Consider the following 23,371-nt stretch of genomic DNA (forward strand, 5'->3'; position numbering starts at 1 on the left):
TATAGTATTTGCACAAAGAAATCGTACTTTACATTAACTTGTTCTTTATTTAAAATTTTACATTTAAAAAGCACAAACTCCGTTTTCAAGAACTTTGAGAAAACTATGCATGAGAACGTTTTCACAAGAATTGACGTAGTATGATTAACTCTGATTAACATTAACTCTGTTAGTTGCTTGTTCTGCATAAAGTATATACAGCAAACCAGAACAGCTTAGAAACTACTTTAAACCATAGTCATTAACTCAATAATTCAACTATATTTTAACAATTGGGAATGTGAGATGTCACATGCACTTGTCTCTTCTTTTTTGACAAGTGTGCCTTTTAAATTACTGCAATATCCATTTATATATTCCAACCTAAAGCTGGCAATATCACTTATTACCGGGTGTTTATTGTGGGCTGTATGGGCTTATCCAGCTCTTAGTAGTATATTTAGTTTGGGATGGTTTATGACAGGAACCAGTAATTTATACAGGCTAGCCATGCTTCCTTAACGGTTCGTAAATATTTTTTGCACAAATTTTGCACATTTTCCACACATCAAAATATTTCATTCCTATCTACCTAAGTCCCACTGACATCAGCCGATGTAAGAAATCAGATTCAATAGTTGTTTCATGTCGTAAAGATTCTGGAAAAGTAGTTGCATGAGCTTGAACGAGAAGATCTGCACGACAGAATTCCCCAGTGTCTAGATTCTTGGCCATTAGTTGATCGGGGTCAAGGTTAGGTGTACGGTGCTCCACATAAATGCGTCTTAGGCAACAATCCTAGAAAAACAAATTTCTATTCAATTTTTTCACTACTATGTTAAATAAACCTTGCTAAAGACAATCTGACACACTGCTACTCTCAATCAATGATGCCTCTGAGTTCATTAACTTATTTATTAAGCACTGATTTACCTTGAGGTAATTGATAGCTTGAATAGTGATTTTACTGCAGGCAGAAGCATAGACCTCCTTTAACGTTGAGGTACAGCTGTTTGTGAGGGCAAATACTGACTTGTCTGTCAGACTGTGTATGCCTGATACAACGATACATGAGATAGGACAAAACCGAACCAGTTCACATATACCATTGTCTGTAACCTTCAAAAGAAATAACAATTAATAATTCTTTTTATCATTACTTTCCTGAAAAAAATCCCTAATGCCATCACTCATTGTCTCAGTTACCTAAATCGGTATGACTGTATGATGGCGTGCTGATTGTGCATGCAATCACTAATCATACATTTTATATTACCTGGCTACCAACACCCTACCGACACTGATTTTGGGGTTGTACATTTTATTTCTTTTGTTTCCACTTATTCTTTCTTTTTATTAATGTCTCACCTGTTCGCAGCCTTTAAGATTAACTTTTACGAGCTTAGTGCAATTCCTAGCCATAGACATTAGGAGCTCATCATCTACATTCTTGATTCCAGCTACAAGTAGCATCTCTAGGTTAGGGCAGGACATCACAATTAGACGAATGGTGTCTTCTGAAAACTAGGATTGAAATAAAATAACATTTACTTCAACACCACATGGTATAAAATTATATCTAGTGACCTCCTTATATGATATATCAATGGTACAATTTCTATTTCTATTATAAATAACAGATATTAGTATAAGAAATGTAGTGGTTTCCCAGCCATTATGTATGTATGTATGTAATTATTCTCGTGTGTGTGTATGTGTGAGTGGGTTCATGTGTGAGTGTTTGAATGGCAAAGCTAAATAAATAAATAAATGAATAAATATATAAATAAATAAATAAATAACACCATTCAAGAACTAATAAAAAATACCATTGTGCATTTGATGAAAGTGGCTTAATACCATGATTAAGAGTAGAAATAGACCTGTTTCGAATTCCAAATTACCGATGTATTTCTTGATTACAGACTCATTTGCACAGGGTTAGGCTTGAGTTCGTGCAGAATATTCACGTGTTCCAGTCAAGGTCCGTCAAGTTTCAAAGTGTTTGTATTGTTGAAGTTGTGCATTCTTTACTTTACCGTTGGTATTTGTGAATATTTAAACACCGATACGAGGCTAACCCTGTGCAAATGAGTCTGTAATCAAGGAACACAGCGGTAAATTGGAATTCGAAACTGGTCTATTGCACGGACGAAGAAAAAAAAGTTAACAGCCAATCAGAAACAAGTATTTTATGTAGATGTGGAATTAAACATAAAGGCTGTGTTTTCACTAGAAATGTTAACTTGCCTAAAATTCCTGAAGGTGTTTTAATCCGACATCACCTTTCAAGAATAACACTGTGATTGGCCAATTTACTTGGTAGGACAACTTAAACCATCTTGCTAGGTAGTTTAACTTTGCCTTATTTCTGGTGTTATATCTAAGCTAGTTTAAATTGTCCTAGTGAAAACACAGCCAAAAATTTAATAAGTCATATATTTAAGATGCTTACATTTTTACAGCCACTGAAGCCTATCTCTCTTATCTCACTTGCACGTTTTGGGTCATTAAATAATGGTTCCAGTGTTTTTCCAGTCACATTATGACTGAAATCCATCATAAGTGACTCAAGAACTCTGCAGTGCCGACGAATAGATGAAAGACCACAGTCAGTGATTGCTGTACATGCACTGAGGTCCAGCTCTACTAATGTCTTCCCAGCACTTACACAAACCTAATGACAATATAAAACAGAAAATCATATAGATTATCTTCCTAATATCCTTTGTATACATACAGCCATAACTCATAATAATGCAGGTTGTTGCTAATGGTTGATTTTTGAGATCAAGGGGCATATACCACTACATGAAATAACTACATAATTTTTCCCCCACAGTTGATAATATTCTATGTAGCAGGTTATCTGACAAGTTACTTTGCGGAATATATATATTGTATCTAGGAATCCCCAAAGGACCAAAGGAAACAATGCATTAAGTAAATCTTGTTCAAAATAACACTTGACCATTGCATTATTCATGAATAATTACTGATTTTATCAAAATCCATTGTTTTCAGTCTGCATTATCCCAACAAATGCATAGAGGAAAATCAGACATTCATTATTGGCTTTGTTTCTATGATAAACAAGCTAGAAAGAAAACAATTGGATTTTGATAAGAACAATAATTATTATAGATAATCACTTCGGCACGCCCTCAGCTGCCTGCATTATACCTACGAATGCTGCGTGCCTCAGTAATTATCTATTAATGATCAATGCTGAAGGTTTCACAAAGTATAATCAGATAGATTGCTCAAGAAACTTTCTTGGGCATAGGGGCAACTCTAATGACATGGGTCTTCATTAACATCTATGTTCAACAACTCACACTTTCAAGGACATCATCAGTAACAGCTTGAATCCCACATAGCCTCATTGTTTTAATGTGAGTTAAGCGCTTAACAAGAGAAGTGATAAGGACCCCTGATAGCTGTACTCCATAGACACTCAATTCAACAAGAGTATCTGGGAAAGCCTCTTTTGGCAGGAAGGAAAAGCCATCTTGCATAACTCTGTAGCAGTAACTAATGTCAAGGCGTTCAAGCTTTGGGCAACCTAGTGGGACCTTGAGACAACAAAAAATAATAATAAGTAGGTATTTATTAAAGAAGCTAAAGTATAGTGAAAAATTCCTGATGTGTGTTTCTGTCCATGCAGAAAAAAAAAAGACAATTCAGTTTACTTACCAGCTTTAAACCATTTCCTGAGATAAGATTACAACCTTGCAAATAAAGCCTAAATTTATAAGGAAATAAGATATTTAGTCTCTAGCTGATACAAACCATAGCAAACCACTCTTGTTATTTCTTAATAGGCAAAATTAACCACAGCTAGGATTTTCCTAAAGTACATGTTGACATTCTTTTCCCATATCATTTTATTTTTTAGTTCATTAATTTTCCTACTTTTTTATTCTTTTTTTTTAACTTTTTTTATCTAAACAAACATAAATCATAGCTCTGGGTTTTAATTCCTAGGCTTGCAGAGAAAATTTTTCTGAGAAGTTTATGTTCATAAACGTATTTAGTATACAGTCAATTCAAAAAATGTTGTCGACCAATACAAGCCTACGCGACTGGACCGAAAGGAACTCTGGGTAGTAATCATTGAAGGCGAGTTGACTCCATAATTTTATCTGACTAGTTATGCCTGGTTTACAGCACGAACCTTCGTAGGCGAGCGGGAAGTGTTGAAGGAGACGTTTTTTAATGCCTTCATATTTTCGAAATTGTGAACTGAATCATAACTACTTTGTTTTATTCACCTAAACCCGAAGACATGCATTTGATGGATTGTTTCTCGCCATTATTATCTTATTACTAGCGGGAACAATTAATTCAGAACGAATATTTAACCGCTTCAGTGATTTTTACCCATATTCCTTTCGGTCGAGTCGCGTAGGCTTGAGCCGGTCGACGACAACGTTTTTTGAATTGACTGTAATTGTAAGAAAGGGCTATGCAAATATAATTCTTACTCTTTAAGGTTATAGCAGTTCCCGTTTCCAAGTGCTCTTAAACTCATATCTGTGATCAATCTTGCATCTTTAACATCTAAGATTTCCTGAAAATATAAATATGCTGGTAACTAAAAATTAAAGCTCTAACTTATAAAGCCTTTAATTTCATTAAAAATTTTATTCTTTATGTGACTCCAAATTTCACCTATTCTCCCTCCTCCTCTCAACATGGTGACTGAGAAAGATATGCATATGAAGAGAACATTTCTACAAGATGCAGGGCAAAATAACGGCTTGTCAGTCACCGGTCATGATCATAGTAATATTATTTTTGCCTCAGTCATACCCTTGTTTATAGTTCAAGGTTCCACAACAAGGCAATTTAATATTTGACTGGATAAGTTGTAATTCTGGCTGGACAATGTCCAATGACTGGCTGTTATTAAGTACTGATATGATTTCAAAAATTATAGAAATAATCATTACTAACCAAGTTTTCTGCCAGTCCAAAAGTAATGATTTCAATTGCTCCGTCTGACAATTTGCTGCACCTTTGAAGTCGTAGCTCATGAATTTGTGGGCAGTTTTTTACAAGCATTTGGATACCATTATTAGTTGTTATATCCAAGCCCTTGATTATCAAAGTTGATAGACAAGGTGATTGCAGATAAGAAAACCATTTGTCTGTCAGTTGATTTAGGGAGTTTCCTTTGATGTTTAAGTATTCCAGCTGTTTCTGAGTCTTGCAGAAATTACTCATACCTTTATCTGTTTGTAGATCAAATAAGCATAAGCAAACATACAATGTTAAAAAGTGTGAGGAAACAAAAAAACACTTTCAGGGTGCTGCAATAAATGTATCCAATAAAATGGGTCCCTAGAGCATTCTGGTCTAGCTTGGGTACAACGCATCTAACCTTTCCCTAAAGACAGGTCATCGTATGAAAAAAAGCACGTTAACCTCTATGCATGAGAGTATAGTATCACGGTATGCACATTGAAAACTCAAATCTACACGTTTATTATGGATTTATGAACAATTTTAGACTACAATCTTTACCTGTAATTTTGTGACAAGACTTAATCGTCAAACTTCTTAACTGACATTTGCACGAAGCAAGGTTCGCCAGCACTGCGTCCGTCACCTGATCACAGTTGTACTGTAGTGAAATTGTTTGTAATTGTCGTGAGAATAAATGTTTCGTTATGATGGGCAAGCGATCGGCCGATAACATGTCATGATCGCACAGCCTTTCCACTAAAATTTCTTTATCAGCTCTTGAGAGAAAATTTCCAACATTTTTGATCTTACTGAGGTTGTTTGCCACACAGAAAAGGCATAAATCCACTAATGACTTCATGGTTCGACTGACTGATGTACTAGAGGTGTTGATTCAGTTCTGCTGCTGAAATGAAATGAAATGCCTTGCCAAGCTTCTTTCAAAACTTTGTTCATACTACAACATTCATGATTTTCGTAATCTCGCTGGCATTTCATAACATCTTTTTTATATGTATCCTCGGAGACTGCAGAGGAGGAGTGTTCAACGCCAAAAAAGGAAAAATCAACATGTAGATGTTGGGTCCGGTCTCTCACGCTCAATATGTAACTGTGTTCTATATTTAGGATATGAGTTCATCAAATCTGCATTGAATTCTGGGACCTATATTTTGCTATGAAAATCAATATAAACAATGCTTATACCTAAACCTATTTTTTCCTAAAATCAAGGACAGTATTACTTATTGAATAAATACTGAAAAATGGAGTAAAATAGGAAATTGAAGGTGGGAAAATTTTTATTTCACTTTGTCGCAAAGAATCTAGAAACGACTTTGAGCCTGCGGTGAACGGATACGCGGCTTCACTAGTTTAGAAAAACAAAAATGGCGGAAGGATTGGAACAAGAAGAAGACGTTGAAGAAACGAAACAAGAACAAGTATACTACGACCATCCTGTCTATAAAGAAATATCACTGACTAATGGCAAGATCAATAAGATGAAGAAAAATGAAGTGAGAAGCATTTTAATTGAAATGGGTCTTGATGCAAGGTACCTGTCAAAAAAATGTACAAGTTTGAGAAGTTTTTACAAAATTTTCTTCAAGGAATTTGTTCGTTTTTGCTCATTACATTTTCTATTTATATTAGAGGAGTTAAAGAGGTAGTACAGAAGCGACTTAAAAGTCATATCAAAAAAGAGAAGCTTTTACAAGCTAAATTAGAACAAGAGAAAAAGAAAGTTTTACATTACTACTGCGTGATTGATTTTGAAGCAACTTGTGAAAAGGATAACCCAGAGGGCTATAAACACGAGATCATTGAATTTCCTGCTGTGCTTGTCGATGCTAAGACCTTGGAAGTGGTAGGTTTTATCAATAAATCATTATCATTATCATCATTTCTAATAAAATATGAAAGTCCACTTGGATAAAGAGCTACATGGTGGAGTAGATCATTAATAATTAATTTAATTAAGAATTAGGAAAACTTATTACTAATTATTCCTTTTTTGTGTGTATAAGGTGGATGTTTTTCATCAATACTGTAAACCTTTACTAAAACCAATTCTATCAGAATTCTGCACTGAATTGACTGGAATAACTCAGGTATGAACTAAAGCTCAAGGCAATGGATAAAGTTGCAAAATTTGCAAAAATTTTAATGGGAAATGAAAAGGGGGTACCTGAGGAGTGGGGGTGGGTGGCAGAAATCTAACCTAGTCCTTGATCCTTTGTATATCTATGCAAGCTAGCCAACCAGGCACAGCTTAAAATTATGGCCAGTCAATCAAAACTGTCTACCTAAACTTGGCATTTGTCTGGCAAAATGTGGCTTTGGCTGTTCTTCTTGAGTGGACACATTGACTGATCACATTGATGAGTCCATTCTGGCCAGTCATCCTGTTTAGTCATTGAGCAGCTGATATTTTTAGCTCTGTAAAGATAGCTAATTTGATATATTTGTAAATGTCTAGTATTAATAAACATCATTTTCTTGATACTTTTGACATACTGCAATATTCTTTTTTTTAAAGGAAATGGTAGACAAATCCCCATCGTTTCCTCAAGTTTTTGATGATTTCAACATATGGCTCAGAGAACATGAACTTGGTACACAATATAAATTTGCTGTTGTTACTGATGGGTAGGTTTAATTTCCATGTTTTAATTATGTTTAATCTTAATTATTTAATTATTGTATTCATTCATGTGTCTAGCTCTAATCAATGTACTAATACCATTTGTTTTCCTAGGCCTTGGGATATATCAAGATTTCTAAAACTACAATGTGATATTTGTAGAATAACTCTACCAAAATGGTCCTCAAGATGGATCAACATTAGAAAGCATTATCGTAATTACTACAAAACTGGATGCAAGCTGAATGAAATGCTGGAGAATTTAGGTTTAATCTTTGAAGGCAGGCCACATTCTGGCATAGATGACTCAAAGAATATTGCTAGAGTATTGATAAAATTGATTGAGGATGGCTGTGAGCCATATTTTAATGAAAAGCTGAAATGAATTAGTATATTTAAATTCTAGCACACATTTTATTTGAGGTAGGGTTAGTGGATAAATTAATATTTATTACAAAACTATAGCAGTTTGTAACCGGCGGCAAGGCGCTCAGCTATGAATCAGATTGCAAGTGGTTTTGACAAAAGAATTTATTGAAAAATTCACACAACTTTACAATACTCGAAAAAAAAACGGGAACGAGATTACAGGATATCTCTTTACATCGTAGAGAATTCCTTGTCTTGATATGTGAAAATATCCGTAGACAACGCAACGTCTTCAAGAACTTTTACTACACTGATTTAAGCTTAGTTTGGGCCTACTTTTATGGAAAAACCTGCATTCTTAAGACCTTACACATCCTATGCAATGTTGCACGCCCTAGGCGCAAACAGGATGTCCCAAACACGAACTTACGTAAACAAGCGCCAAACCTAGGCATGACTCACTGTAATGTAATTACGTACGGAAATTATTTCTTGCTTACGCATTTTCCACGCAAACAGTTAACTAAAGAATTACATTCCTATGTGTACACGAGGCATTCCTAATTAAAAATATAGATTTATGACTAAATAATTACTGTCCAAAATAGTGTCTTTTGACTCTGTCACACTTGCCCCTCCTTTTTGTTTGCTTCGTCCTCGAGCAAATTCAGGAACAATGATACGCAGGTGGACTCGTCAGTGCTGAAGTGCGGATCTTGGAAGATTATAGAGGTTGCTGTGTTGGCCTGCCGTTGTCCTTGTGGAACGTCGGAGTACAGGTGCAGCCAGTTCTTCCTCAGACGCATCGTCACTATCATCATCATCATCAGGTTCAGCTGGTTCTGTCATTGGTTGAAAGGCGATTGTCATTCCTCCAATGTCATCTTCTTCATCTGATGATTCTGGCGATGCAGTACATGTTTGTCTAGACCTGTCAGCTTGCCTGTGTCGTCCTCGTATCTCCAGCATTGGTCTTGGACACACTTGCATTTCTCCTTGACTAACAACTTTATCTCCTCCATGTCCATCAGCTCTTTCAACGACATATGTATTGTTGTCTCTTCGTTCGACGATTTTGTACACTTGGTTGTCCCATTTATCTTGAATCTTGTTTCTTCCTCTGACTTTACGGTTGCGAAGGAGTACTCGCTCTCCAACTTGTAGTGGTTCGGCCAGTGCTCTGCTCTTCTGGTCATGGATCTTCTTTCTGATGGTAGCAGCTTCCTTCAAGTTTTGTGTCACAGTGGTATAAGCTTCTCGTAGACGAGTCTGGTGCTTGGTAATCCATTGCTGGTTGTCTACTGTCACTTGTCTGTCATCATCAGGAAGTAGAATGTCCAAAGATAGCTTTGCATCTCTACCAAACATCAGGTAGAAGGGTGAGTATCTAGTCGTTGCATGAGGCGTAGCATTATAGGCGTAACATAACTCTTTCAGGTGTTCAGGCCACCTTCTTTTCTTTTCTGCTGGTAGAGTTCTTAGAAGCTCATGTAGTGTACGGTTGAATCTTTCGCACTGCCCATTTCCTTGAGGATGATAGGGGGTTGTCCTTGACTTCTTAATTCCATACACTGCACACAACTCCTTGACTAGTTCTGCCTCAAATGACTTGCCTTGGTCAGAGTGTATTCTTTGGGGGATTCCATACACAAGGAACCATTCTTTAATCAGGGTCTTGACTACGGTTGTAGCTTTCTGATCACGGGTAGGTACAGCAATTGTAAACTTTGTGAACACATCTGTTAACACGAGGACATTTTCTCTTCCATCTGTTGCAGGCTCAAGCAAGGTAAAATCCATCGCTAGCACTTCCAATGGCCTAGTAGCTAGTAGGCTGCCCATCGGCGTCTTGACTGGAAGGTAGGATCCTTTGGCAATGACACATCTTTCACAATTTGAGATCCATTGCTTCACATCTCCTTGCATACCGGGCCACCAACATCTTTTTCTCAAGAGCTGTTCTGTCCTGTCTTGTCCTTGATGTCCACATTGATCGTGCGCACCCTTCAGTACTTGTGATTTCATTGATGTGGGGAGTAGCAGTAACCGAAGCTCACTTCCCTGTCCGACTCCTGTACGGCGGTAGAGAACTCCATGGCTTTCCTCAATCCTGTTCCAGTGACTAAGCAACTTCCTTGTATCCCTTGTCTCTTGTTGGCTTTGCCTTTTACTTGGCCGACGTCCAAGGTTTCGGTAGTGGAGGAGACGACTGATACATGGGTCCTCCTGCTGTAGTCGTTGGATCTCTGTGAGAGGTGTGGTTGGGAATGAGGTTGCTTGCTCCTCCAGCGCACTTGTCTCTGTGTTGCTTATGAATGCTGCTGATACCATCAAATGTTGACGTACCTCTTCTGGTAGGTCTGTAGTATTGGTAGAGTAGGCTAGGGTACTTCTTACTTCAACTGTGGTTGGTTCTTCATCTCGGTTGATGCGACTTAGAGCATCTGCATTCTGATTGTGACGTCCAGGGCGATACTTGATGGTGAAGTTGAAGTTTGCTAACTCTGCAGCCCACCTCTGCTCCACAGCTTTCAGCTTACTCTTTGACTGTAGGTATGTCAGCGGGTTGTTGTCTGTGTAGACGACAAACTTCGATCCCAGCAGGTACTCCCTGAACTTCTCACATACAGCCCACTTCAAGGCTAGTAGTTCCAGCTTCCTCGATGAGTAGTTCTCCATGTTTCGCTCTCCACCTCTCAGGCCTCGGCTGGCATAAGCGATCACTTTGACTCTTCCGTCCTGTTCTTGGGACAGCACGGCTCCCAATCCTTCGTTGGACGCATCCGTCTCTAGGATGAAGGGCTTGGTGTAGTCCGGGTAGGCCAGCACTGGTGCTGAGGTTAGTAGATTCTTTAACTTGTTGAAGCTCTTTTGGCACTCTTCTGTCCACAGTACGCCAATCTGCTTCCGGGTGGTCTTGTTACTTCCTCCGCTCCCGAGCTCAGCAACTAACTTGTGCAGCGGACCTGCCACTTGAGCGAACTTGGGGACAAATCTTCTGTAGTAAGACGCGAAACCAAGGAATGATCGCACATCGCGCACTGTCTGGGGAACTGGCCACTCGTTAACTGCCTTTGTCTTTTCAGGGTCTGTCTCGACACCGTCAGCAGAGACCACGTGCCCCAGGTAGGACACCCGATCTCTGAAGAGTTGACACTTGGTTGGTTCAACCTTTAATCCATGATGCTTCAGCTTACTGAATACCGTTTCCAACCGCTCAAGATGTTCTTCAATGGTGGATGAGAAGACTATGATGTCGTCCAGGTAGACCATCAGGGTGCGAAGTATGTCCTCTCGGAAGACTCCTTGCATCAACCTTTGGAAGGTCGCTGGGGCATTCTGTAGTCCAAACGGCATCCGAGTGTACTGAAACAAACCCATGGGCGTTGTAAACGCAGTCTTGTGCTGATCATCAGGATGGACTTCAACTTGATTGTAGGCTGATGCCAGATCTATGGTGGAAAAGTACTTTGCGCCACGCAGTGCCTCCAGTGATTCCTCTATCCTTGGTAGGGGGTACTGATCACGCTTGGTTTTCTGGTTCAGCTTCCGGTAGTCGACGCACATCCTCAAGGCTCCAGACTTCTTTCGTACAAGCACTATTGGGGAGGCATAGTTACTCTCACTTGGACATATCACTCCTTTTTCTAGCAAGTCTTGTAGATGCTGTTGCACCTCCTGGTATTGGTTTGGAGGAATCCTTCTGTAACGCTCTGTGACAGGCACATCATCGTCTGTGTAGATGCGATGATATGTTGTCTTTGTACAGCCAAGGTCCTCCTTACATGAAGCGAACACCTCTTCATTTCTTTCGAACATCTGGAGAGCTTTCTCCCTCTGAAGTTCCGTCCCGGGGAAATGTTCCAGGGTAATCCCGTGAGGGGGTGTCTGTATCCTTTGCCATCGTACTTTGCCCACAGCTTCCCGTTGGGGTGGCATCTGAGGGTCAGCACTAAGGTTACAGCACACTGTCACCATGTTATTCCCGTGTAGGAACTCCAACTGCTCTCCTCTCTTGACCATCTCTCCCTCTCGCACAATTCCAATCCGCGTCCTCGGCTTTAGCCATATGTCCTTTGCCGTCTGGTTGGCAACTCTGACATAGTAACACGTCTTGGTAGTATCCACGAGAGTACTGGCCACGGTGAGGTTTCCTTCTACTGGTACACCAAGGGGTTCGATCACAGCATCAGTGCCCCATGATGGGCCTGTGACCAAGATATCAGATTCTGTGAAAGCAGGGACCCAGACTTTGTCTGAGCCGGCTACTTTCACGAACCCAGTTTTACGTTTACTCTTCTTCTCTTCATCTTGCAGGATCTGTTGGTATTGGGGCACCTGCCCAAGAACGTTGGTTCCCAGTAGGCCAGGTACCCTCCTCTGCATGACTGTAGTGGCTGCTGTGTCCTTCGTGATGAAGATGCCGCACCCAGGGACCACCACTCCTCCGATCTCTACTGCAGCGACGATATATCCAATGTAAGGGATGTCCAAACCGTTAGCTCCTCGCAGCTGCAGTAATCTTGTTTCAGGGTGTAGGTCTCCTAGGGTTGGCTGTAGCTTTTCCCTGTAGAACGACTCGGTGATGAGGGTAACCATGGAGCCCGTATCCACTAAGCTTTTCACAGGTACTCCGCCAATCCTCGCCACCACTGTGGGACTTGTCCCGACAAACTTTTCGTTCTGAAAAAGAGAATTAGAGCCACTACAGTTCCTCTCCACGGCGTGGCTCACTGCCGTGGAGAGCTGGAGTTTGACTCCTTCTGTGGTGCTGCTGGTGCCTTGTCTTTCAGGGGCTTTGGGCAGTTCGGCCGAAGATGTCCAAGCTCGTGGCAGTTGTAACATCTCCTCGGACCACGTGGGGGACTTCGTGGTGGTGATGGGCTTGCTAACTTCATGGTAAGTTGGGTTAGCAGCTTCTGCTGCTCATCCAGCAATTTTTGTTGCTGCATGAGCCTCTCCACCAGGGCCTTCTGTCCTGCTGTAAGCTCTTGGATGGCATTTACTTGGTTGCTCTCCACCAACACCTCCTTGGCTGCTGCATGGCGATGTGCTCCTCTATCTGTGTCTTCCGAGCTACGATAGGCCTCTTGCCTCACCTCGTTGAAGGTCTTCTCGGGATGTTCTCTGATATAGCGCTTGAGATCCCTGCGCAACAGGTTGTCACGCAAGTTCTCAACGAATGTGTCTCTGAGGTTCTGGTCCTTGTTTTCCAGGGCTCCTACGTGTACTCTGGTTATGTGCTCCGCCATTGACATCAGGGCATGGGCAAAGTCCTGGATGGGCTCCCTGTCACCTTGTTTTCTGGCGAAAAACCTCTGGAGAAGCTGGGTCTTGGTGAGCTTCTCTCCGAAGACGTCTCTCAGAATCCTGAAGAAACCCTCCGGGTCTGTCAAGTCATCCGCAGGCCTTAGTCGAACTTCATCTCGAGCCGCTCCTTCTAAGCTATGGTACAGGAAATCCACCGCCTCTTGATCAGTTAACTTCTGGGCAGCCACAGACCTCTGTGCATCCGCTATCCAGTCTTCAAGCACCTTGTCGTCTCTGCCACCAGCATACTTCCTCAGCTTCTTCTCCCTTGGCACTGTCACTTTTACCACTGGTGCAGGAACAGGTTGGGCAGGGGGTCCTCCTTCAGCCTGCATGCCATCCAGCTGTGCCTTGAGTGCAGCCAATTGCTCTGTGAGTGCAGCCACAGCTTCTTCTGCCATGATTTCAGTCTCGTTCCCGTTGGTAAATAATCAGTAACTACTAATGTCAACTTTCTTGCAATCCCACTTCTGACACCAAAAATGTAACCGGCGGCAAGGCGCTCAGCTATGAATCAGATTGCAAGTGGTTTTGACAAAAGAATTTATTGAAAAATTCACACAACTTTACAATACTCGAAAAAAAAAACGGGAACGAGATTACAGGATATCTCTTTACATCGTAGAGAATTCCTTGTCTTGATATGTGAAAATATCCGTAGACAACGCAACGTCTTCAAGAACTTTTACTACACTGATTTAAGCTTAGTTTGGGCCTACTTTTATGGAAAAACCTGCATTCTTAAGACCTTACACATCCTATGCAATGTTGCACGCCCTAGGCGCAAACAGGATGTCCCAAACACGAACTTACGTAAACAAGCGCCAAACCTAGGCATGACTCACTGTAATGTAATTACGTACGGAAATTATTTCTTGCTTACGCATTTTCCACGCAAACAGTTAACTAAAGAATTACATTCCTATGTGTACACGAGGCATTCCTAATTAAAAATATAGATTTATGACTAAATAATTACTGTCCAAAATAGTGTCTTTTGACTCTGTCACAAGTTATTGATCAAGCATCAGTTAGATGGAATTATGGCGGACTGTATTATAAAAATAGTTCACTTGACTGGCAGTTCCCTACACCATCTCAAAAAGGTATCTTGGCCTGTGCATGAACATGTGAATAATTGTCCAAGGTGTTGAAAAAGGTCTCTATCATCATAAGATCACCACCATTCTTGCCTTGCTTTCACAGGAATGGTTATCTTTCAAGATGATGCACAGAACTGTGAAGAATATGTGAAAAAATGGATGTATAGGTACTAGAAATTCATCAAAACTCCATTTTCTCTTTTTCATTTCAATGTGATCACTTTTGGGTCACACCATTCTAAAAAATCTGAAATGCTATCAGATAGTTGTAGAAAATATCCTTACTTTTTTATCAAAACAAAGGAATATGTTTGTGAAGATATAATTTTCACATTAGAAATAATACACGTATGATATACAATTGTAATTGAGACTTTTAGCTCCAAAAAATATCCATATACTTCCCAAATAAAATAATTTCAGAAGGGGGTCTAAATCGGAGTAGATCAAAAAAAAAAAATTTTATGTAAGGATGTTTGGGATATTTTTTTTACATTTAATTTAAAAATCTAATCATTATAGTTAGAACTTCATCAAACTTTTAAAAAGGTACTTAAGAACTTATGCAATAAAATGGTTTTTCCTTTATTCATTTTCGGTAAGAAATCAAGCAATTATGATTATGTTGAGTGGGTTTCCTGTGGCGAAATTTAACTTTCGCATGAAAAGGCATTGCAATCAGTTAGAGCTTAGATCTTTAATCACATTTCGGGTAAATATTGTTAACCATTGACAATTATACGAAATCAGATTGCTGTTATTGTATTATTATTTTTTAAATTCTATCTGGAAATTAGAATTTTGTCTTGACCCTCACCCCCTGAGGTTATGATTTGTCAAAGCGAAATTAGCGGGATTTTTCATTGCATAACGAGACTAGAAAGTGAGCACGCTTCAAGTTGTATATTTTACAAAGATGCCAAAAAGGAACAACAAGAGAAAAGCTTCAGATTCAAAGTTGCAATCAACTGAAAAACAAAATCATTCTCATGATATTTTAGCTGAAGAAGAGTCGTCTATTCGAGTGAATCTTCTTTCTTGGTACGATCAAAACAAACGCGATCTACCATGGCGGCGTTACGCGAGCGAAGAAGACCCCAACAAGAGAGGCTATGCTGTCTGGGTATCAGAAGTAATGCTGCAACAGACTCAGGTAGCTACTGTGATAGATTATTACAACCGATGGATGGAAAAGTGGCCAACTTTGAAAGATCTTGCCGCAGCAACGTTGGAAGAAGTGAACGAGTGCTGGTCAGGTCTTGGGTACTATTCGAGAGGACGTCGTTTGCATGAGGGATGCAAGAAGGTAAAGCTTTTTTTTGCGCCTTGCTTTAGATTTACAGCTACCCTAGGCAATTAGTGGCAGAGTATTTCAGGGTTTTATCTCATAGCTTGTTGCTGTAAAAATAGGATTTGCTTAAAAGAACATTAATTAATGGGGAAAATTCGTTAGAGCTGCCCAAAAAGTGTACCCCCTCTCATTCAGGGAGTGGGGAGGGGCTTGAGAGAGAGGAGGAGGGGTTGGCTATAGTCCTCCGTGCACTTCTTACAAATATATAAATTTTGCTATCTAAGTCCCACTCCTTCTGTCTTTCAGCTTTTTGCATAATAGTCTCATATTTTCCAATTAAGCCCGCTCCCACTTTTTCAGGGTGCTTGGTAGTCCTTGCATCCCCTTTGGTTCTGGGTATAATTAATATCAGAATCTTTTAAAATGCTCACTTTGTTTTGCATGATTAGATTTTAGAAGAATTGGATGGCAACATGCCAACATCTGCTTCAAAGTTACAAAAGGAGCTTCCAGGTGTGGGACGCTATACTGCAGGGGCTATTGCATCAATTGCATTTAAGGAGAAGACAGGAGTGGTAGATGGAAATGTAATAAGAGTGTTCTCCCGATTGCGAGCCATTGGTGCAGACACAACCACAAATGTTGTAATTGATAAGTTCTGGCAACTAGCAAATTCCCTCGTTGATGGCGAAAGACCCGGTGATTTAAACCAGGCTTTAATGGAGTTTGGGGCAACTGTGTGTACCCCAAAATCACCCAGCTGTAGTAACTGTACCCTCAATGAATACTGCAGGGCTTATAAACAAGTTGAAGAATACAACAAGAAATCAACTGAGCTCTTGAATGCCAAGCTGAACAATAACAAACTCTCCAAGACATTTGAAATATTGGATATTGAGAACTGTGAGCTGTGTCTGTCATCAGAAGTACCTTGGGATCCAGCTTTAGGTGTTTTTAACTACCCAATGAAACCAAAGAAGAAGGAAACAAAGGAAGAAAAGTTTGCCACATTCATAGTGCAGAGAAACAACCCTGATGATGAACAACAATTTTTGATTGTCCAGAGACCAAAGACTGGATTACTAGCAGGGATGTGGGAATTTCCGAACATAGAACTGACTTTAGAAGCAAAATCTAATACAGTCACCAATGACTTCTTGTCAGAAAAACTTGGTCTTTCAAAGTTGGATAACAGAAAGGAAATAGGTGAAGTGAATCACAAGTTTTCACATCGCTATCACACATACATTGTAGAGAGTTATGTGTGTGAAGACACTGAGAATAATTTGGTAGAAAGTACTAAACTAAATGGACAAGCATCTAGATGGGTGACAAAGGATGAGTTTGAAGAAGCAGCTATGCCAACGGCAATGAGAAAGATTTTGAAGTTATATGAAGACAGTTTGAAGACTATCAGTCAGGCTGCTAAAAAGAGAAAGTTGGGTAATGCATCATCTCAAGTGAAAAATCAAAGAACCATGGATTCATTTTTCAAACCAAAGAATTAAAAAGAAACTCAAGTTTATACAGTAAAACTAAGAGAAGCCATTCACGTCAGAATAGAAACACATTTTTTGAATCAGGAAGGGGGTAGAATCAACATACCTTGTGTCTGGAACTATTTACTGCATTCAAATGCGTCAAGGTTTATGAAAGCTCATGTAATGTGACTTGCAATCATTGTGATCAAGATTCTAGTTGAGTCAAAAGCTCAATGACCTGCTTTAAAATCTATTCTACTTTTTCTTAAAAGTTCATCATTGTTTCTTTAATATTTTATACCAGTACAAATGAATTTACTTATTTGTACTAATTAAATTGTAAACTGTTTTAATTTTAGGCTTACAGATGATTAGATACATCTAATAGGCCCATTGCTGAATTCAAACTATATGCAATAAGGAATCATATGGATACAGAAATCATCCACTTTTACATATTATAGTACACTTGGCAATTCCCTGCTAGCAGAGTCTCTCCTCTTTCTCTCCCTTCTTTTAGGCAGGGAGGAGGGAGACTCTGCCAATGTAGAGTGGTTCCTTCGATATACCGTGGACAAACAAATCCAGTCTCACAACCGTTTTTTAACCGAGTACATGTAGTGCACATGAGCAATTAATGTAACACACCGTGGCGCCAAACGTTGTCTGACAAGAGTGTTGTCAAAACCATGACAGCGTTGCTAAATTATGCCACGCAGGACCTCATACAATTCATAATTATTAAGTACTCGTAATGTTTTGAAAGTTCTTAAATTGCACTCTTTTACAAATACCAAAGGTATTTTAAATGCTGACAAGAGTTGTCAATATTTGGACCCACCTAATGTGCTTCATCTCTCCCGATGGATCTATTCCTGTGATTCATCAACATATATAAACCATATGGATTATATGACTAACTTAATCAGACCTAATCAGGAATGCAGGCCCAAGGACCAAGGCTGAAAATTTTTAGCACAATCCCTGCAAAATACTGTCAGCTACGTACTGAGGATCATAGACAAAAAATATGAGTATTGCATAATGTAATGTCTTTATTCCAAGTAAATTACAAAGTAGTTATTCAAATTACTTCTAAAAAATCTGCATTGTCATTGTCACATCTACGACATAAATCCAAAAACACATGCAGTACAGAAACTATAAAGATAGTTAAGGTATACAATTAATTCAAGAATTTCATACTTTTTTCTCAATACTGCAAATGGATTATATTAAGGGCCCTTTCAAACAGTTCCCAACAATTGCTGGTATCAATGTTGGAACTGTTCATCAGGGCCTTTATTCACTAACACTTTTTTAAAGTGGCACTTGGATGAAAATGGCCCAATTTTTCAAAGTCCAAACAATTGAAGTGTTTGTGGATAATTTGACTCAATTATGATCATGTAAACCAGATTAGTAAATTTTTTTCCCTGGCCACTCACAGTTGAGAAACTTTGGGTTAAAAGTGGAAAGAACAATAGGGTTAAATGACGTCATTTACTCACAATTTATATGCTAAATAAAATTGATAATTTTTATCCGAGACATTTTACTGTGAAGAAAATATGTTGCTTGGCTACGATTGGGGCCATATAGATACGTTTAATTAAGTTTAAAGTCATTTCCAATTTTTATCCATTTTCATCCAAGTGCCCCTTTAAGAAACCCAGCATTAATAAGCCTTTTCATAGTTTAAGAATCGATTCCACTGCGCATGCAATTTTATCCCGAATTTCTCACCTTCTTTTGTCTAAATCTTCTTTTGTTCTTAATTAAACAAAAGGTGAGAAATTCGGGATAAAATCGCATGCGCAGTGGAATCAATTCTTAAACTATGAAAAGGCTTATTAGTAATCCATAATCATATACAAATTGCAGCAATACGATAGTAAAATTACTGCAGTGCTTTTCAATATTCTGGAAATTCAGACAGTTTGAAGGGCTTGTTTTTTTACTGCCGCCAATCAAAACAAAAAAGGTATGGACTGATTATTGATTGGGAGTTTGCAGAATATCAAAAACCACTAATAAAATTATACATTTTCAATGAATAATCCCAGATTTTATTTTACTGGTTATAGCAGGAAAGACACCACTCTAAAATATTGTTAGGGAAAGAAATTTAAAAAAAAAAATTACAAGTAAATTTTTGAGTTCCTTCTTGAGTAATATTTATTATGCTTTACTTGCATTACTATCATAATGATATTTGATATTTCTTTTCTCAAAGAATCCAGTGATTTTGAAATGTGATTTTAAAACAAAACTGTGTGATAAAGAAATCAAAAACATAATATAAAGCTTATAATTAGGGAAAGACAATAGGGATAGCTTGGTTGGAGTTAAGTAAAATATTTCCACTTGAAGTGTTCCAAGATCCTCTAAAAGGAGAGATCTAATGTCTGCCAAACTTCATTGTTAATGAAAATCTAAATTAGTACTAAGACAAGTAGCATGTTGGGTTTCAATTATGGATATTTAACAAAATAGAGGTAAAGGAAATAAACTGTTTAACTCATAACTGTGGCTTGACACATACTAGCCTGTGTGCAGACATTCCCTCGCCATTCTCCCCTGCAGGGAAAATGTTTTCCTGATGGAGAGGGGTAAGGAAACCTCTGCACCAAGGCTATCCAGCCATTGAACTAAATCTCGTTTTTATTTTATTTTTGGAATCTGGTATGACCTGTTCATTTTGTCACCTTTACTGAAAGTTCAAGATTCTAAACTGTGACTAATTCATCCAAACTTTCCCTGCCTTAGTCTCAAATTTGACCAGAGCTATACAAAGCCTTTAACACTAGAATAACATAATTGATGAATAATGAACTTAACTAAATAAGATCAAACACTTTAAACAATCTTGGGAATAAGGTTTGCATTAGCAGAATGCCTTTAAATTTGGTCATTGCTTTATTTTATTTTATTTATGTAGCCCTCTTCAGCAGAGGATCTCATTAAATCCTGGAGGTTACGAAGGATAAAGGTGTTCTTAAATGTTCAACAACCCTGGGGGTGTTCTAGAAAATATTGGATTGAATTCTTAAGAGTTTTTTCAAAATCTCTTCAAATTTGTAATGTACCTAATGTTTAAAGACAAATGGATATCCAGGGGGCACACTAAGGAAAAAGAAAATTCCTCAGCCAAGAGGGTGGAGGGGGAGTTAATTATAAGTAATTAATTGCTTTTACATTTTATTCATCCTTGTAATTCTGAATAACTCGCTGAGCTTGTCTGATGTATTGCTGCTGCTTGTAGAAAATTCTGATTGCTCCTTTAATCCCAATAAATGTAATTCCACCCTGCAAAAAAGAATTAGAGAATTTTTAGAAATCTTTGTACCAAATACATTAAATAATAACAATACAAACAACATTTAATTTTAGTATGTATAACAGGAGAACCCTCAAGATTCATAAAATATGATAGACCAATACTGGGGATCTATGACAAGGATTGACAAACAAGCAAACCACAAATATTATCATTATCATTAATTCACCAGGTGGGAAACGTTTAGTAAGGAAACGCTCCCCAAGGCACAGATCAAGGCTAGAAGCAAAAAGCTATTATCAAGAAAGTGGGCACATTTTTCTGAAATGGACTCAGTAATACTGGTAAATACACCAATTTTTTAGCTTTATTTATATTGGAATACAATTTGTTATATGACTGTGGAAAAAATAACTTGGCATATTAGTCTAGAATGTGCCAATCATAGCAAGCAAACCAATGCTTGGAAATGCTTGGAAAACGCTTGGAAAATGGAAAATAATGATGGTACTGGAAACTCATGCCATAGGCTTTATAATTAATACAAACTGCCATACTACGGATGTCACTAATCTGGGTATTTATGCCAGAAAAACATGCCACTGTCATGCCTCCAAACCTCTACGACTCTGCAGACAAATTTCAACCTTTGCATTCCTTGGTTGAGGTTGACATTTGGAAGCATGACCAAGACATTTTTTCTGGCATGAAAACCCAGATCGGTGACCCCCCTAGTGCAAAGATGATCATTATGAGGAGGGCTGGTCCAATAAGTGGGTGGTGAGGATTGCATGCATGCATTCCACATGCATTCTTGGGGTTAATTTAGAGAAGAGGTGCAGGTTAGCAAAATATATAAATAAGAATATTGATCTGCACCATTAAATTTAGATCTGCATAAAGCTCCAAAAAATGAAACCTTTATAGACAAACTAAATTGCAATGCTTACCAATAAAGCCCTGTGTAGTCCAGATTCCACAAAACCATAACAAAGTTTACCAATAAGAGTTGCAACAGTTGGCATAATAAGACCTCCACATAGTATTCTAGTAGCTGACACAGGGTCTGATAGTGGGGTGGGTTCCGCAGGCTCCCGGTAATGAACACCCAAGCCTTGGATTGCATTTCCTATTTTGGGGGAGAAGATACTTAACAAGGCTATCTTGCTAATGTAGCGCCTCCAAAACCTCAGGACATGATCCTCCCATCGAATCATTTTGCCAAGGATAAGGGCCAAGGGGATGGTTGGTAGTCCAACTAGTAAAAATAAAGGGTCAGCTTTTTCCATGACTTCAAGTCCATCCTTATGCCCTAACACTTGCATGACTGTAACAGCTCCATAAGTGACTGCCGACCAATATAATGAACCCACAACTATTCCAGCTGCTGCGAAGGGGCAAACTTTATTAACACAGTGATCTAGTTTTTCTATTGAACTAAGAAATGGTCCAAGAGGGGGAAATACTATTTTGTATTCTGTATTGCACTGTGGGCAGTACACACTTGCTGTAGAGTTTCCTGCTTGCTTCTCATCAATCCAGCGCTGCAGGCAAGACTGATGTACCCATTTGGTAGTGCCGTGACATAAGCATGGCTCCACCCACTGAGCTGTGGGTTCATCTTCTTCAGTGGCAAAGCATACCCAACAACGTCTGGAAGAAAAACAGTATACACGGTTAATTAACCAGATTAATTAAAGATCCTAATCCTAATGATTTTAACTTCCCCTATGGAGGGTTGTTATTCTTTTCTTGAAGATCATAATAAAATCTCATAATATTCTTACAGCAATCTTCAGAATTGATGTAAAATCATCAAAAAAGAAAACGAAAGTACGTAATATGAATTGATTTATGCTTTGCGTGCAAACAGCTTAATAGCTTGTAGATTTTGTCCCATCTTGATCTAAATCACCACAAAAATTTGTTCACGTATCAAGAAACATTGCTAAAAAATTTTCACACTATCTATGAGAAATGTTCAAAAAGCAACGAAGGATGTATTTGCGTGATAGAAGGGTCATAAACGTCTTCACAAACTCTCCAAAACAACACGACCAATAAATCCAGTCACGAGTGAGTTGTATTCCGAGTATACTTACTTTATGTCGGTTCGATCTCCGTCCTCCATTGATAAAACAAAACAGTAGAAAGCAAACTAGCTTGTGCTTAAACCATAGCTCGTGCCTAGCAGTGTCTTAAAGAGGCAAAGCTGCAAACATAAACTCCATGCAACTTAAAAGTTGGCAAAGTCTTGAAGCTCGACTCGTTGAAGTGACTAAAGATGGCGGATGAAATTTCACTGAATCATGCTACTATACGACCAATCACATTCAAGAATAAAACTGGAAGTTTGTTTTCACTTCCGCTTCCGGTTTTTAAAACTTCGCAAATAATCTTCAACCTTTTTCTGTGTGTAAACTTATTATTTTTGAATAGATTATTAAAATTCTTATCTTGTTTGTCATTAGATAAAATAAATAAAATCTAAGTACATTGTACGTTGTATGTTTGTCAAAAATTGTAAAAAAAATAGGCAGGTGACCAAAATTTAAGACAAATAAAAAATAGCTTTTCTTCATGATTTCAAAATTCTTAAGGTCAATATGGCGTTCAAAGATTCACAGTATTCGCCGTATCGTTTATTCTGCTATCTGCAGTTTTTACGAGGCGCACATGCTGGTGTTGAGTCTGTTGTGAACAAGAGATTCGTTACCAGCTGTCTCTACTCATTCATATTGCCACCAGCGAATCAGCCAATCAGATAGACGCTTAGACCAACAAAGAGGGTGTTGCCCAATCAGAAGGCTCGTTTAATACGCTGAATACAATGAATGCAAACTTGTCGAAAGACAGCAAACGAACTTCAACAGGAAAATTTACGACAGAAAAAGAGGCTTACGATTCTGCGAATTTGAATTAAATATTTAACACACCATAAAATTG

General features: G+C 38.5%; 4 protein-coding genes across 4 annotated transcripts; 2 read left to right on the forward strand and 2 right to left on the reverse strand.

Moving 5' to 3' along the window:
• Positions 1-27: 27 nt before the first annotated feature.
• LOC116292081 (uncharacterized) lies at positions 28-6,034 on the reverse strand. Its single transcript, XM_031699357.2, has 9 exons — positions 5,509-6,034; positions 4,939-5,216; positions 4,467-4,552; positions 3,676-3,724; positions 3,318-3,554; positions 2,435-2,656; positions 1,348-1,503; positions 913-1,098; positions 28-777 (listed from the first exon to the last, which is right to left on the reverse strand). The coding sequence occupies exons 1-9, from the start codon at positions 5,807-5,809 to the stop codon at positions 568-570; spliced, it is 1,725 nt and encodes a 574-aa protein (XP_031555217.1). The 5' UTR covers positions 5,810-6,034; the 3' UTR covers positions 28-567.
• Positions 6,035-6,208: 174 nt separating this feature from the next.
• LOC116288922 (3'-5' exoribonuclease 1) lies at positions 6,209-14,961 on the forward strand. The gene is made up of 6 exons (XM_089027866.1): positions 6,209-6,502; positions 6,601-6,814; positions 6,975-7,058; positions 7,487-7,596; positions 7,706-9,339; positions 9,739-14,961. The coding sequence occupies exons 1-5, from the start codon at positions 6,336-6,338 to the stop codon at positions 7,974-7,976; spliced, it is 846 nt and encodes a 281-aa protein (XP_088883992.1). The 5' UTR covers positions 6,209-6,335; the 3' UTR covers positions 7,977-9,339; positions 9,739-14,961.
• A 127-nt stretch (positions 14,962-15,088) lies between these two features.
• On the forward strand, positions 15,089-18,183 carry LOC116288833 (adenine DNA glycosylase-like). Its single transcript, XM_031695719.2, has 2 exons — positions 15,089-15,679; positions 16,114-18,183. The coding sequence occupies exons 1-2, from the start codon at positions 15,290-15,292 to the stop codon at positions 17,170-17,172; spliced, it is 1,449 nt and encodes a 482-aa protein (XP_031551579.2). The 5' UTR covers positions 15,089-15,289; the 3' UTR covers positions 17,173-18,183.
• Positions 18,183-22,738, reverse strand: LOC116289017 (E3 ubiquitin-protein ligase MARCHF5). The gene is made up of 3 exons (XM_031695925.2): positions 22,528-22,738; positions 21,376-22,078; positions 18,183-20,454 (listed from the first exon to the last, which is right to left on the reverse strand). The coding sequence occupies exons 1-3, from the start codon at positions 22,554-22,556 to the stop codon at positions 20,347-20,349; spliced, it is 840 nt and encodes a 279-aa protein (XP_031551785.2). The 5' UTR covers positions 22,557-22,738; the 3' UTR covers positions 18,183-20,346.
• Positions 22,739-23,371: the final 633 nt, after the last annotated feature.

This window comes from Actinia tenebrosa, unplaced genomic scaffold (genome assembly GCF_029948245.1).
Source record: "Actinia tenebrosa isolate PJP-AT-01 unplaced genomic scaffold, QUT_ActTen_1.0 PGA_scaffold12__29_contigs__length_12842862, whole genome shotgun sequence".
Lineage (NCBI taxonomy): Eukaryota > Metazoa > Cnidaria > Anthozoa > Actiniaria > Actiniidae > Actinia > Actinia tenebrosa.

Excerpts from the sequence above, each read along its gene's own strand:
- LOC116292081 (XM_031699357.2), bottom strand. The coding sequence starts at position 5,809 with ATGAAGTCATTAGTGGATTTATGCCTTTTCTGTGTGGCAAACAACCTC. Across the intron at positions 3,725-4,466 it reads AACTGCTATAACCTTAAAGA|GCTTTATTTGCAAGGTTGTA; the intron begins GTAAGAATTATA and ends TTATAAATTTAG. Across the intron at positions 2,657-3,317 it reads CTGATGATGTCCTTGAAAGT|GTTTGTGTAAGTGCTGGGAA; the intron begins GTGAGTTGTTGA and ends TATTGTCATTAG.
- LOC116288922 (XM_089027866.1), top strand. The coding sequence starts at position 6,336 with ATGGCGGAAGGATTGGAACAAGAAGAAGACGTTGAAGAAACGAAACAA. Across the intron at positions 6,815-6,974 it reads ATGCTAAGACCTTGGAAGTG|GTGGATGTTTTTCATCAATA; the intron begins GTAGGTTTTATC and ends TGTGTGTATAAG. Across the intron at positions 7,597-7,705 it reads TTTGCTGTTGTTACTGATGG|GCCTTGGGATATATCAAGAT; the intron begins GTAGGTTTAATT and ends TTGTTTTCCTAG.
- LOC116288833 (XM_031695719.2), top strand. The coding sequence starts at position 15,290 with ATGCCAAAAAGGAACAACAAGAGAAAAGCTTCAGATTCAAAGTTGCAA. Across the intron at positions 15,680-16,113 it reads TGCATGAGGGATGCAAGAAG|ATTTTAGAAGAATTGGATGG; the intron begins GTAAAGCTTTTT and ends TTGCATGATTAG.
- LOC116289017 (XM_031695925.2), bottom strand. The coding sequence starts at position 22,556 with ATGGAGGACGGAGATCGAACCGACATAAA. Across the intron at positions 22,079-22,527 it reads GGAGATCGAACCGACATAAA|ACGTTGTTGGGTATGCTTTG; the intron begins GTAAGTATACTC and ends TTTTTCTTCCAG. Across the intron at positions 20,455-21,375 it reads GACTACACAGGGCTTTATTG|GGTGGAATTACATTTATTGG; the intron begins GTAAGCATTGCA and ends TCTTTTTTGCAG.